This window comes from Talpa occidentalis, unplaced genomic scaffold, assembly GCF_014898055.3.
Source record: "Talpa occidentalis isolate TD23 unplaced genomic scaffold, MPIMG_talOcc4v2.1 talOcc4.11, whole genome shotgun sequence".
Taxonomy (NCBI): domain Eukaryota; kingdom Metazoa; phylum Chordata; class Mammalia; order Eulipotyphla; family Talpidae; genus Talpa; species Talpa occidentalis.
This window is the reverse complement of record NW_023601104.1, coordinates 80,683,446-80,697,589: the sequence shown is the minus strand read 5'-3', so window position 1 is coordinate 80,697,589 and position 14,144 is coordinate 80,683,446. Positions and strand designations below refer to the sequence as shown.

At 47.1% G+C, this 14,144-nt stretch overlaps 1 protein-coding gene across 8 annotated transcripts in view; it reads right to left on the bottom strand.

The window, feature by feature from the left end:
* The window catches only part of FOXN3 (forkhead box N3), a 359,639-nt gene that overhangs the window by 153,062 nt on the left and 192,433 nt on the right, over positions 1 to 14,144 (bottom strand). For all 8 annotated transcript variants that reach the window (XM_037503725.2, XM_037503724.2, XM_054691729.1 and 5 more), the window contains one exon: positions 1,946 to 2,082. In XM_037503725.2, coding sequence (XP_037359622.1) covers positions 1,946 to 2,082 — 137 coding nt within the window. The remainder of the gene's footprint in view (positions 1 to 1,945; positions 2,083 to 14,144) is intronic.

Here is a 14,144-nt window from a genome sequence, read left to right as displayed (position 1 = left end):
AGCTCTGGTTCGGCTGCATTTTTATGCCTATATTAAAAAATCAAATGAAGTCATTAAGCTTAGGCCAGCTCAGAAAGCCTCTGCCTGAGAGTATGTGCCTCTTGCAATCCCCAGGGCTCTGCCATAATCCTTCAAATTATTAAATAATTACTGTGGTTCCCTTGGGGTCACATTTGGCAACAAAATACTAGTCTAAATGAACCAATGATGTGACCCAGTGAATAACACACTTACATTCTTAACTTCTGGAAACAAAAGGACATGAAATACTTCCGAGGCACAAATTGGGGAGGAAAACGCAGGGTGTGCGGTGGGGTTTGGAGGATGGTGAAGGAGAATGACAAAGGCGCATGAGAATCTGGGAACTACTCCAATAATTGGTATCATTTCGCCTCCCCCATCCCCCCAACTTCGTGTATCAGGAACTCTCCACTCCAATCCTAGTTCTCTTCCATTTCAGGAGTAGTTACAGCCACAAGGAGAAAACTAAGCATATGGCTCTGTCCTTCTGGACATTTCTACAATGTGGGCTGGACTGCTTTGGAAAATCCATTTTATCTCCTACAGCTACATGACCTCAAGTTGTCATTTCCAATAAAGTGTGCTTCCACTGATTTTTATGAACACAGACAAAAGCTGCTACAACCTTTTTTCCCCCCCCAAATCTTTCAAACCAATGTAGTTGCTATGTAGGGCTATTTGTTTCTAAGGCAACAGCGTATATCTAAGTACTAATGGCCTGTCCTTTTGCCAGGCAACAAACAGCCTTGTGATGCAACTGCACCTGTCTGGGCTACGCGTTACTATGGAGACGCTCCAGTTGCTATGGCTACCATCACGCTAATCGCCTAGCAAAGGCAGACATACAGCAGTCTTCTCAGAGAGCCCAGCTGTTCCTCCCTGTCTCTTGCTGAAGACTGATTGTCCAGGGGCTATGAAGGAATGCTTCTAAGCTGAGATGCACAAGAACTTCATTAACGCTGTTTAAGATCACTTTGTGCCTCTTCTGCAGAACAAACGTCAGGCTAAGGAAAGAATCTGCAAAGAAGTGACTGTGAAACTACTGCAATCTATGAATGCCTGCCATCCCTCATTGCCATACACTTGTAGTCCGAGGGTGGTGATCCCTCTTGCCTGGATGGTTACAACAGAAACGTGTACACATTCAAAGTGTGTGTGTGTGTGTGTGTGTGTGTGTGTGTGTGTGTGTGTGTGTGTGTGTGTGTGTAGGATTGAGGCAAACATCTCAAACCCGACACACTATAATATAAAAAGCAATTTTACAATTCAGCTGTGTGTTATGTGGCTAGTTTTTGAAATCTAACATGAATACACTTTTTAAAAAATGTGATTCGCTACATATGGTCCTGCCTACTTACATCTGTGTGAAAATGGCACCCATCACCTCCCTGTCTCAAAACAAACGGGCATGTGAGGGCAATGAAAGTCTCCATTGTTCTCTGCTGTTCTCCTTGAAGAGGCAAACACCACGTAACCACAACAAAATGATCACTCAGGAGCACCGTCTGCATGGAGACGGGAAACGACAACACCGGAACCAGCTCTTCAGTGAATACCTGTGGACACTCGGTCAGATGGGGAGAAGACAGCATTGCTGGCTGGGTGCATTCCTGCACTCTCACCCCAACATACCATGATGGGCTGAGATTTTCAAGCTGTCAGCTTTGTTTTGTAAATGTTCCTACCCAGGAGGACATTATTTCAGCCACCATGAAGCCTTCTGGAAATGCATTCCTTGGAAGCAGCAGCAAAAGCGGTAAGGTGTGTAGAAACTTCCCACAATGTGCCTCCAATGATACTTAATGTCTTTCTCATTTATCTCTGGTTATTTTTGAAGAATCACAGCCAATTAAGTCAGTTTCAGCCCTGTCTCTGCCAAAATAATGCAACTTCAGCAGACAAAAAAAAAGTCTTGATGACTTACCTTTGATATGCCTGAGGAGAGGCGGGCGGTGTGTTGAACACGTGTGAGTATGGGTGGTAAGGTGTCTTTTTCAAAGCCTGAATAAGATTTTGTCTATACTCTGGGTCTATGCACCACAACGACCCTTTCCCAATACTCTGCAAAGAAAATTAAAATATGAAAGTGATTAATACCGAAACATTTAAGCAATTGGCAGTAAGTAATGGATAGCTATTATCACACTTATTGACTGCCAGCCTTAACTGCTATATTATTGTATTCTGATAACAGGAAGTCCACAGCATAAGTTTCAGTCTTACTCTTAATAAGTTTGACAGATGAAATGAACATGTTATTACCAGATGATAATAACATAATAATATTGTCATTTTCATATCGTAATGCCCTCCAACCTCAGATTCTTTTATTATTTTTCCAGTGTCAACTTTGACAAACATGTGTATTCACTTCTAAAAGAGTTCTTGACATGTCAGATTTCAGACGTTGAAAGGGGACTGAGCTACCCTCAAAACTGTCTGCTATAAAAATCAGAGAGTAGGTTTTTATTCTTTTTAAGATTTATTTATTTATACATACAAGATCTTGGGTGTAGGCCAGAGGTGGGGGGGGGCAGGGTAAGAGGACTCACCAGAGACAGAGTGGGGCGGACTGGGGCGGACACCAGAGAACAGGCGGACTGAGTGAAATTCACTGCTGAGGGGAGCAGCGGGTGGGACAGGAGAGGTCTGCTGTGCTATGAGAGTCAGCTCCCTGGCCCTGGATGGAATCATGTTGCAGTAGCTTGATAGCACTATCTTTAACCCCTGCACCACCAGGGAGGCCCAGAGATTAGGTTTTTAAACCATATGATACTGGTACCACCTTACAAAAACAGGAAAGTAATCCACTTGTTTTTTCCTACCTACTCACAAAAGAATGACATTTAAGCTTAAATGGAATTCTGTAATTACCTTCCCCAAGAAAGAAAAGAACTCAGACAGCGGTGGGAAACCTCAGCCAAAAATCCAATATTTATTTTTTGGATTCCTGAGTTTCCCTGAACTCTGCTCCAGACCAAAATGAGTAGAATCTTTAGAAGCCAAACTTTAACACGCAAATTTCTTAAACCTGGTTCTGTAGAAAGAGGGAGTTTGGCTCTCAGACCCATTTTGGTTGGAGGTTTTTGGAGCGCATTTTATAAAAATAATAATAGTAATAATAAGTCCTTACTCTGAGGCCCAGTGGAACTGGCAGCAGGCCGATGGGCAGTCCCTGCTCCCAACACACGCTTTCAAGTGACCGAATGTACCCAAGCTGCTGGATAAGGTCATATGTAAATATTTACTGATTTGGAGAGAAAAGAAGTCAAATTACATAAACCCGCACCCACCCCCTGCTTCCAGCCAACAGACTCTTTTATTTTCAGGACTATTGTACGACAGGAAGATTTAGAAAGCAAACAAGAAAATTGTTTCACTATTGTAACAGGGGAAAGTTCAAGAAAGCCCTTAGAAGGAGAACTAAAAATCAGTGATTTCTAAAAATCTTTAAAGAAGCCTCTAAAAATTTGTATTTCACTCATGAGTTCACCAAATAGTCACAACCTATTTACAGAACCCATTAAAATCCCTTACTATCAGCCAGCAGTGTAGCTGGGTCCACTCTTTCTGGTGCAAAGTGAACAGGGGCACTGCTCAAAGACAAGGTTGGGGCTGGAGCCTCAGATAACTCCACTCACCCACCCAGGCTAAGGGCTCAGCACCCCAACATGGAGAAGCCCCAGTTAGGCTGACCTGCCTCAGCTAAACACCCAAGTTCTCAGTTTAATCATCCAGATGTTTAAAGCCAGGAAAGATTTCAACTTTGGAAAATTCAACATGCTTATGTGGCCTTTCCTTTTGCGCGCACATTTTCAAGCCCAGAATAGTTCAGGGCACCGATGAGACTTTCCAAAAAATGCAGGCGGGACACCAAATGGCCTGCCCTAGACCCTCCACCCTGTGCTTTGGAAAACTGCACAGCAGGCACGCTTTTTAGGAAAAAGCCAACATCTGAGGGGGAGGGCTGAGGAGGGAGAGCAGCAGACTATAACCACTGAGTGTGGACAAGGTGGAGCAAGTCCAGTGTGGCCCTTCACAGGCCTGTGTCTGCCCCAGCTCTAGAACCCACCCAGCTACCTGGAGGGCGGGCCCATAGGTGGCATTGCTGCCTCAGTCCTGGGAACCCAGTGGCTTTTGTTTTCATCAAGGTGGCTTTCAGGGTGGGGCCGTTTAATCTTACAGGGAATAAAAATATGACAAAGAAATGAGGGACAACTGACACTCTTAGGGAAAGAACAAAATTAAGCCAAGAATGTGGTTTCTCTTAATCCTGACCTGGGTATCTTGTTCATGACAACACCTTACTCTTTAGATTCAATGGAAAAAACCACAGGGTTGTGGGGAGATTTGGGTGGGGGGGGGGGACTTGCAGGAGGGTGTGGGAGGAGCTGATCCCAGTGCAAGAGGCAGGTGGGAGAGTAATAAGAAGAAAAAGAATATTCTAGAACCCATCAGATGTGTACTGGGTGGCGGCCCTGGGCAAATCACAGTCCCAAAGAAAGTCAGTTTCCTCTTCAGTAAAGGGATGGTTCCCTTGTTGCAAAGGGCAGAGGCAGCATGAAGGCCAAGTCTGGAAAGGGCAGGACCTGTAGGGGCTCAGTCAGTGGTGTGTGGTGTGACTTTTCAGATGGAAGGAAGGGAACAAAGCAGGTCCATACAATGCCTTTCCTTAAATCTAGCCTGATTTCCCCAAAGCCGTCCATTTAAAAAAACAACAATAACAACAAAACCAAATACCCACAGTGGCAGAGGGAGGGGCACCCAGCACCTGCTATGGAGACCGAAGAGTCAAGTTACAGTCCCCCAGTGCTGCTGGCTCAGGCTTAGCAAATTCACAAGAGCTTTTCTACATTCTCAGATGGGCCCTTTATTTCTACCAGCTCCCAATCTGCCTCCAAGGCACCCTCACCCCAGTGCCCTCTATGGTAGCTCCTCCCTGGCTCACAACCACCTAGCTGCAAGGAGCTTGCTTTGGCCCAGGTCTTGGCACAGCCAACGTCCTCCTCATAAGTCAGGCTTGATTCCCAAAGTGGCCAGCATGTTCACGGGACCTGCTCACTGCAGACGTGGGCAGGCTCTGGATGGTGGATCAGTTCTGCAGTGCAAAAGGGGCTTGGGACGGCTGACAGGTTTCTACAAATGAGACAAGTATTTAAGGCTCACATGCTTCAAAATTCCAAAGTAAACCAATATTAAACAAGAAAAGCATCTTCAGGCAGCTCCCCTGCCCTCCAGCGACTATGCAGATGTCTCTTTTTTTCCTCCTTTTTCTATTAAACCTGTCCTTTTAAAATGTAAAAATTAATTAATTAATGGGGGCGGGGCGCCCACTGTCAGGACACACCCAGGGAACACTGTTAATCTCTCCATTCCTCCCATGTCCTCGCCTTGGGGAACACTCAGCAGGGTGTGGGGGAGCCAGCAAGGGCTGGCACTGGATTTTGTTTGCAAGTCTTCACTGTGGTTTCATGTAACAGTTCGGAATAGTAAAAAGGTCGACTTGAAACTTTTAAAATGGAAATATGCAGGGGAGAATGCTGCAGTTTCTTGGGCCAGGAAAAATTCCATTAAATGCCCCTAACAGGGGACAGAAGGATGCCAGGTAATTAGAGTTGGTAGTAAGTTTGAGAGGAGAGTTTTTAGAAAGATCTGCATCTTATCTAGAGAATACAGATTTTTTTCCATAATAACTGTCAGGACCATGCACCATTGAGTGCTAAGGGATTCAAAATAATAAGCAAAGAAGGATCTTCATTTATGGATACAATTTCATCACAATTTGTATGCAGATATACATAAATACGTATGCACACGTAAATATACACCTGTATGCACATATGTAGTTTGAGAAAACTAATAGGAGAAGTAGAAGGGGGAAGATGAGTGAAAACATATGGACGAGGTCAAGTTTTGTTGCTGTTGTTTTAATTAAAAAGCACCTGGGGAATAATTGACAACTTGCTGGAAAACTTGAGCACCAAGAGGGAAAAAAAGACAAGATTTATAGAGAAAGATTTAAGAGGGAGAGATCCAGAGAGAGGCACAACAGCTCAATTAAGTCTTAATTCTAACTTCTAGAGATAACACTTTCCTGCAGCTCAGGAATCTCCCCTCACCCGACAGCTCTTTGGACCAGCCAGCGCCAATCATCAGGCTGCCTTCCACCAGGTCTGGTGTTTGGTTCTCCACTCTTGCTTGTGAGGCCCCAAGGCAAGGACCAAATCTTTTTTATTTATGCATACAAGAACTGGGGTACAGGCCAGATGTGTGCGGGCTGGAGGATTCACCAGAGACAGAGTGGGGAACAAACAGGCAGACCGACTGAAATACACTGCTGAGGGGAGCAGCGGGCAAGTCAGGAGAGGTCTGCTGTGCCATGTGGGTTGCTCCCTGGCCAGGGATTGAACTCGCGCTGCAGTGGCTGAGGACAGCTTCATAGATTGTGTCTTTTTTTTTTCTTTCTTTCTTTTATTTCACAGCTATAATTTTTTTTTTACCTTTTTTTAATTTTTTTTTAAATAATAAATTTTATTTTTATATTCCCCATACAATTGCAGCCCCCCCATTCTGACCCCAATCCCTCCCCTCCCACCCCCGCCCCCCAAAAAGTGTCTCTGGTTCAAAATGTTCAACATCACTTGCCATCAGGGAAATGCAAATCAAAACTACCATGAGATACCATCTTACACCAGTGAGAATGGCACATATTAAAAAAACTAGCAACAACAAATGTTGGCAAGGGTGTGGAGAAAAAGGAACTCTTCTGCACTGTTGGTGGGAGTGCAAACTGGTCCAACCACTATGGAGAGCTGTGTGGAGATTTCTGGGCCTACTAAACATAGAGCTTCCATATGATCCAGCAATTCCACTCATAGATTGTGTCTTAACCCCTTGTGCCACCAGGGAGGCCCCATGGTTTTCACACTGCAGGCCATGGTGCATAACAGGTCACAAGATGCAACGGGTTACTCCAATGAAACGGGCCACTTTCAGCACTGTTTCCAAGAAAGAACAGAACCAAACAGAAGAGACCAGACTACCTGGGGTAAAGTTACATTTTGTGAAATGTGTAGGTGAAAAGTTTATGTTTTGTGAGGTGTGCGTGGGGGCTGGTATATCCCAGACCCCAAGGTTACAGACACCTCCTGCGGTCGACCTGGGCCCACAGGATGTGGCTGACAAGTGTTCCAGTGGTTTCCTTCTGAGTGATAAAGGCCAAGCAGGGGAGGGGTCCTGCTTGGGAAGTGAGGGCCAAGGGGGCCGAGGGGATTTCTCAGGCTGTTTCCAGCACCACCCACCCATGTCTACTCCCTCACCACATGGTACCCACAAGTGCTGGGCACCTGGAGGGGCACATTGCTGAGGACAAAACAATGTTCTCTCGAGGCTTGGATTCTAGAGGGGGAAGAAGACAAGAAGTAAGTAAAGAACTAAATAAGCAAGACCAGACTGACTGCAATGCCTGATGTAAAGGAAACAGTGATGAGGGCAAAGAGAGGCGCTCACAGCTGGAAGATGCATCCGACCGACCGAGGAGGCCAGAGGACTCTGCAGTCACAGATCTGTATGATGGGGGAAGGGGTGCCACTGGGACATGCAGAAACGGGCACATCTTCTGGTTGTATTCTGGAGAACTAGATGTGGCAATGACTTGGAAGTGGAGAGTAAGGAAAAGAGAAAACTCATGGATTAGTTTCAGCACCTAAGTAAATCAAAGACTGGGAGAAGGGGACAGTCCAGGGCTCACATCCACATACACCCCTGAGATCTCTGTGTATAAAGAAGCGTGAAGGCCCGTGCTCACCTCCCCCTTCTGTACCCGCCTTGCCACACAAGCCCCACCCCATATAGCAGAAGGCAGAGCGGCGGCTCTGCGGGGATCACCTGCTCCTAAACAGCAGGGATCGGTGGGATGTTTCTTGACGGGTAAGAGTCAATATGTTAGACTTTTCAGGTCACGTGGTCTCTCTTGCAACTACCCAACTCTGCCCTTTTGTAGCACAAAACCACCATGCATATAAACTAGTGGATTTGGCTGTGCCTTGATAACACTTTATTTACAAAAGCACAATCCCTCGCTGGCCACCCTGCCCAAAAACAGCGCCCACCCTTGACCGCAGGGTCCAGATTCAAAGCTCCCATTATGTGGGGGGACCTCAAACACCAGGTAAGGGTCTTCAGGAGCTCAGAGAGTCAGGCTAGGTCCTGAGGCATTGGGAGAAGGTGGCCACGGTGGCCCAAGGCAGGAAAGGGAGACACTGGGGGTGGAGGACATACAGACACGACGGGCTTCAGTAATAAGAAGACACAGTACTTGTGACCTGCACACCTAACCCCACTGCCTTCTGAAGCCCATGTCTGCGCAGCTCAGCTTCCTTCTCTAGGGCTTGGCTTTTTGAGAACCCACTGCTCTAGACATCACCTAATGGACAAAGTTATACACACGCGCGTTCACTTCTCACACCCTTCCACACTTCCCAAAGCGGCCATTTCTCTGTCAAGCCAGGGCCAGGCATCGGTGTGCTCGGCAAGAAGCATGTCACTGGGTCTTAGAAGGCAAACCCTTACTTGGGTGACACCGACACTGGAGTTAGAGAACCTGAGGCCAAGCTCTGTTTGCTTTCCCAGCTGTGTGTTGTGCTAGTTACTTAACTGCTCTGAGCTTCCGGTTCGTCATCCCTAAACGGAAATGATATAATAATGCCTGCTGCAAGGGTTTCAGGAGATGGCACTGTGCTGGGCACAAAGGAAACGCTCTGCAAATGTTTCTCTCGTTATCATGGCGGTAAAGATATTAAGCAGCCAAATTTCCCTAGTACCGAGCTCCAAAACAAGCAGGCCTGGCCCTGGTGGGTAGGCCCCTGCCCAGTTGTGAAATGACGCAAACTTCATCTGCAACAAAAGCCACCCTTAATGATTTTTGCTGTCTGATGGTTTTTCCTGGTCCAAAGGGAGCATTCTGTATCAGGTGTTCTAAGATGGAGGCAGAAGGGAAGAGTCACAAAGAACGCCAAGACCTGGGCGGTGGAGTAGTGCCAGGCGGGTGGAAGCCCCTGGCCTGCAGGCTCTAGTCACAAACAGGCCTCCCAGGGCTCCAGGGCTTCCTGCAGAGGCCCGGCCCTGGGGAGCTGCAGCCTCCTTCTTGGAGGGGAGAGGCCTGCCCTCCAGCTATCCTGGGGCATGGTGGGACAAGGGCCTACTTAGACAGAAGGAACTGGCCTTGGGTGAGGGAAGGGAACCCTCCATTCACTGGGCACCAAAGGATACCTTTACTTTATAAATTGGGGGTCCCAGAGTTAATAGTTTTCATCAAGTTTCTTTTCTATCTGACATACAGAAAGTTTTCCAGGGTCTGGAAGGCAGGCTTAGCACCTCTGCCCTATGGCACAGAGCTAATTCCCTGGGGGTGCCTTGGTGCATCCCCCCATTTCTGTTCCCATCACACCACATGGATTCTCTCCTCCCCTTGCCACCCCTTGCTGCTCCTCCTCTGCTCCAGAGGCTCTTGCTGGGGTCCCTCAGGGCCAAGTTGGCATAAAGGAGGGTGGGGGAGAAGCTGGGAGAGGAGAGGTGGGGGGCTGATGGAGGGAACAGACAGGAGTTAACACAGTCACAGGTTCCCCCGATTCCCACCAAACTCATCCTTGCTCCCCAGATAGGCCAGAATCCAGACTTCAACAGGTCACAAACTCATTCAAACTACCTCGGGCCTAACGACAGGTTGCCTCTTGGGCTGGATTTTGAGCAAGTCATGCAACAACCCAGGGAGCGATGACACAGAGGCTGGGTCCATGTTATTCAGGGCAGAACCTCTGGAGGAAGACAAATAATAAACAACTATGAAAATTGCGTAAGCTGGCCAAAGAGCTGTAGGACAACAAAGGAGCAGAGACAAGCACTGTGGGGGAAGGAGGTATTAAAACACACACCTACACACACACACACACACACACACACACACACACACACACAAGGGTCTATGTACTCTCATGCTACTTCCTCGATGGACCTACTTATTGCCCACACCCCTTGTCCAGGGTAGCCCCTCACCCCACCTCCCACCCCCACCCTAGCCCTCCTGGGATACGAGGAGCTGTGTCCTCATTACTGCACCTCTCTGGCCATCCCCCCCGACCCTTAGGGTCATGCCCCCTGTGCTTTTCAACACAGTGAGAGGAAAACTGACTCCAGCCAAGGTGCCTATGAAAAGGGCCAGCACAGTGCTGGGGCTTGCCCAGGAACATTCTAGAAGGCAACACACATACACACACACACACACACACACACACACACACACACACACACACGGTCCCCAAGCCATAAAGGAGTCATCTGCATGGTTCTGATCTACACTGCTTCCCTGCTGTGTTCCTGGGAATAAACCTGTTGGTCTCTTCACCTGTGGACTAGAGGTAACACCATCTTCTCCAAGTCACGGGGGGGTTAAATGTGGAGAAGGATGAGCTGCACTGAGCACTGAGCCTAGATTTCAGGGTCAGTTACTCAACTTATCGATAATTTTCCTTGCTGTCAAAGGAAGTCTCAGGAGAAGTTGGGGGGGGGGGGTGTCAGGAAAAATAGAGAAAAGTTGTTTCGATAAATGACCAGGCCGTCACACCACCACAATGTGCTTAGAGCCAGGGAGTCCCAAAGGTCCCTTTATTATGAAATTCTGTAATATATAGTCTAAAGACAGTGGGGAAATTTCTAAATTTTCAAAGTATGAGTAAAATGGTCTGAGGAACTAGCCAAGTATATGAAAGAGGTAAGAAAAAAGAATAAAACTGATTGCAAACATTTTTTTTCTACAGAAATCAGTGTCCATTTCCCAGAACAGATGATTCAGAAGTGAAAGACCTTTAAAAGAGAAGTCAGGCCAGACATCAGATTCCCTAACAACTGTTTTCAGGGGCTTAAAAGTCCCACTGTGCTCTCTAATAGTTTCCCCTGTCCACCCTGCCAAAAGTGGAGAGACGCAGCACCCCACAACCCTAGTCCAGACAGGAATTTCTCTCAAGACACCGCCCACGTGCCGAATCCAGCAGCACCGCCTGGAGGGTCCCTGCAGGTGGGGTGGGGCAGCCCCAGCTGGCTGGCTGGCATCAGGAGCCGGGTACCTGTCTCCTGACCATCACAGACAGACTATTATCAGACCCGGAAATCTCCACTCCTACAGTTGTCTTCTGTTATTTTACAGATGTGCGCTAAAAGCCATAAAGATGAAAACCATGATTAATACCTTACTGATGCAATAGACAGATGCTGAAGCTTGAGGATCATTGTAAGGTCCTGCACCTCTTCCAGAAACACACCCCAGCTCTCTCAATGCCACCTCCCTTCACTGAGGGTGCCTGGACTTGGGGGGCATGGGGACACATGTGGGACAGAAGGGGAAGAACTGTTTTAGGCAACTGGAAATGTTTCACCTGAGTGGAGAAGGTGCTGTGTGTTTTCTTTGATAGGGTATGTAGAATCCACAATCTCCTTGCATTTTGACACCTAAACAAACCCATAACCACCCCAAGATTTGCCTAAAATCAGAATGATCTCTAGGAGAAAGGGAGCTGGGTGAAGCTGCTGGGGGTGAGAATGGATAGCAGGCCAGGTCATCGAATTTCACCTTGGCTTGGCTCTGCAGGAATCTCTCTCAGTCACCATTTGCTGAAGTCCTTTCTTGCCCCCTCTCGTCACCCCCTCCCCCAACCTTTTCTCCACCACCATGGATGTTTCTGCAGGGCAGCGGGCAGATCTGAAGGCTGGTAAAGACTGCAAGTGTTTGGGTTGAAATCAGTTCTAGTTTGGACTCCCTAGAGCTTCCCAACTGCCAAAGGCAGTCAAGAGCTAGCACATACAAAATAAGCAAGAATAAAATAGTCACCAAAACTATCCACTGACTCTGCACTCGTCAGTTCTTATAAAGAACACACACACACCCCCCTCAGACTCCAAGTCAGCAGTTTCAAAGAATGGCCATCTTTAAAATCATTGCTTTTATCCAACTAAATCTTGGGCTTCTCCCAAATTAGCTTCACTCATCTGTCCTTTGGGGGCATTTATCAAACAATGCTTAACTCTTCTCCCCTATCTGAAACCGCACAGTATTACCTAGTCAGGCTGAGAAAAACATATGGACACTGAAAAGTTTTAAAATGTCAAGCACTCACAAAACACACAGAAAGTATGAAAAGCTCTGGGCTTCATATATCTCTAATAACATCGAGGTTACACCATTTCAAAGAGTCAAACTACGACCCATGGGAATTTAAGACGTGGTATGGCTCACTCACACTCTCCCACACACACATATGCTGTATGGACAAACAAATTCTTCACAACGATTGAATAGCTAATGACTTTATTATAGAAACACAATATGCAAATGCCAAAGGTTTTATTTGTCAATTGCTATGAAAAAGGACCATACCACGATGTGATAAAGTTGCCTGGAATGTGGATATATTCCTTTTATTTCCTATTTGAGTAAGAGTTGTCTGTAGCTTACCCACGATGTTCAAGTTCAGATTGCATAAACAAAGAGGATATTCAATTGCCTTTTTCATGCTTCTCTGTTTAAAAGGCGAACTGACTCAAAGCTTGTAGATGTGAGGGAAGGTAAATTTCACCCATCACTACATTGACAGAAACAAAAACTCAGTTATTTTACAAGTCCAAGACCCGGTATAACCACACTGTGTGAAGTAGAGAGGGTAAGATGGTGACAGGCTGCTGCAGCTCTGGTCTGAACTTGTCCTCTTTCCAATGCCTCTACTTTAAGTGATTCAATGCCACAAGTGATCCTTGAGGAATCGTGCTTTATGGAGAGTAATAAAGACACACGTGGACTGACACACAGAGACACCCATGGCTGGATTACAACCTGCCACCTCGTGCCACTTTATCTTCTTTTTGTCAGTAGTTACTCATCTATTTTTAAATGTTCCAATATTATCTAATTGGCACATACAATTCCATCACCTTATTGCCATAACGAAAGGTTGCTGAATGTCCCTGGCCAGGTAAAAGTGACAATCATAGGGGAGGGTGTGCGCTGGGCCGGAGTCTCACAGTTTGGATGTTGTGTTTTAAAAATCATAAAGACGCTTGGTAAAACATGCACACTGGGTTGTGTTTCTGTGTAGTAAGGAATGTCATTGGCCTGGGGACATCCAGAGACCCTTGCGGGCAGTTCCCAGTTTGGGAAGCCAGCTTCTCACCACCCCAACCCACTCGTGCTGTAGTCAACTAGGCCACTATGAAAGAGGAAGCGCCTTCCTGTAGCTTGGATTTCTAGCACAGGCACTCCGACAGCAAAGATATTCTTTCAATAGTGGTTGAACACAGCCCGGGTCCCTGGTCGTGACCTCACGGTACAAAGATCAATCTGAAATCACGCCTGACCCCTGGGAGAAGAGTCAACAATGACGTTGTGCAACGGGGTCCTTTTGAACTCCTGCAGGTGCGAGTGGAGACACGTGCCGGGCCTGTGGAAGTGGACCGTGGCCAGAGTGTGGGGAGAGAGGAAGGGTCTTCATGGACACTCAGGGAGGAGATAAGAGGGGCTGGTCCAGAACTCCAAATGGAACTGGCATCATCAGGAGGGGAGAGGCAGACAGCAAAGGGGGATTGAGAGAATGAACCATGCCTGTGGTTAATGTTCAGGGGAATGAAGAAAACTACGTCAACAGAATCTACTCAAAAAGACCCTGGTAACTGCACGAAAATACATGAGAACCGCAGCACGGCCTGAGCCACCCGACCCAGTAGCCAGCGTTATGGCTGCCAAGGAGCCAAAGCCTCCCCCCTCTCTGGCCCCACACTTAAGTTTCCTTGTGCCCATTTAAGAGTATTTAAAAAGCAAATTCTACTGGTTCTCAACCCCATCATCCCACCTAGCTCACTGACTGTGTCCCCAGTGGTGCTGCCCAGGTGGGAGCTGCCCGCCTCAGTATTTGCACACCTGACTGAGTTTCGGTGATCACACGATATGTGTCACCTGGAAAGGCCAGTGCCAAAAGTGAGCATGGGTCACCACAAGGAGTCAGTGACCTGGAAGATCACACAGGGCCACAGGGGTACCTGGGACGTCACGCCTGTTTCTGGACATTTCTCAGCTCACGTGC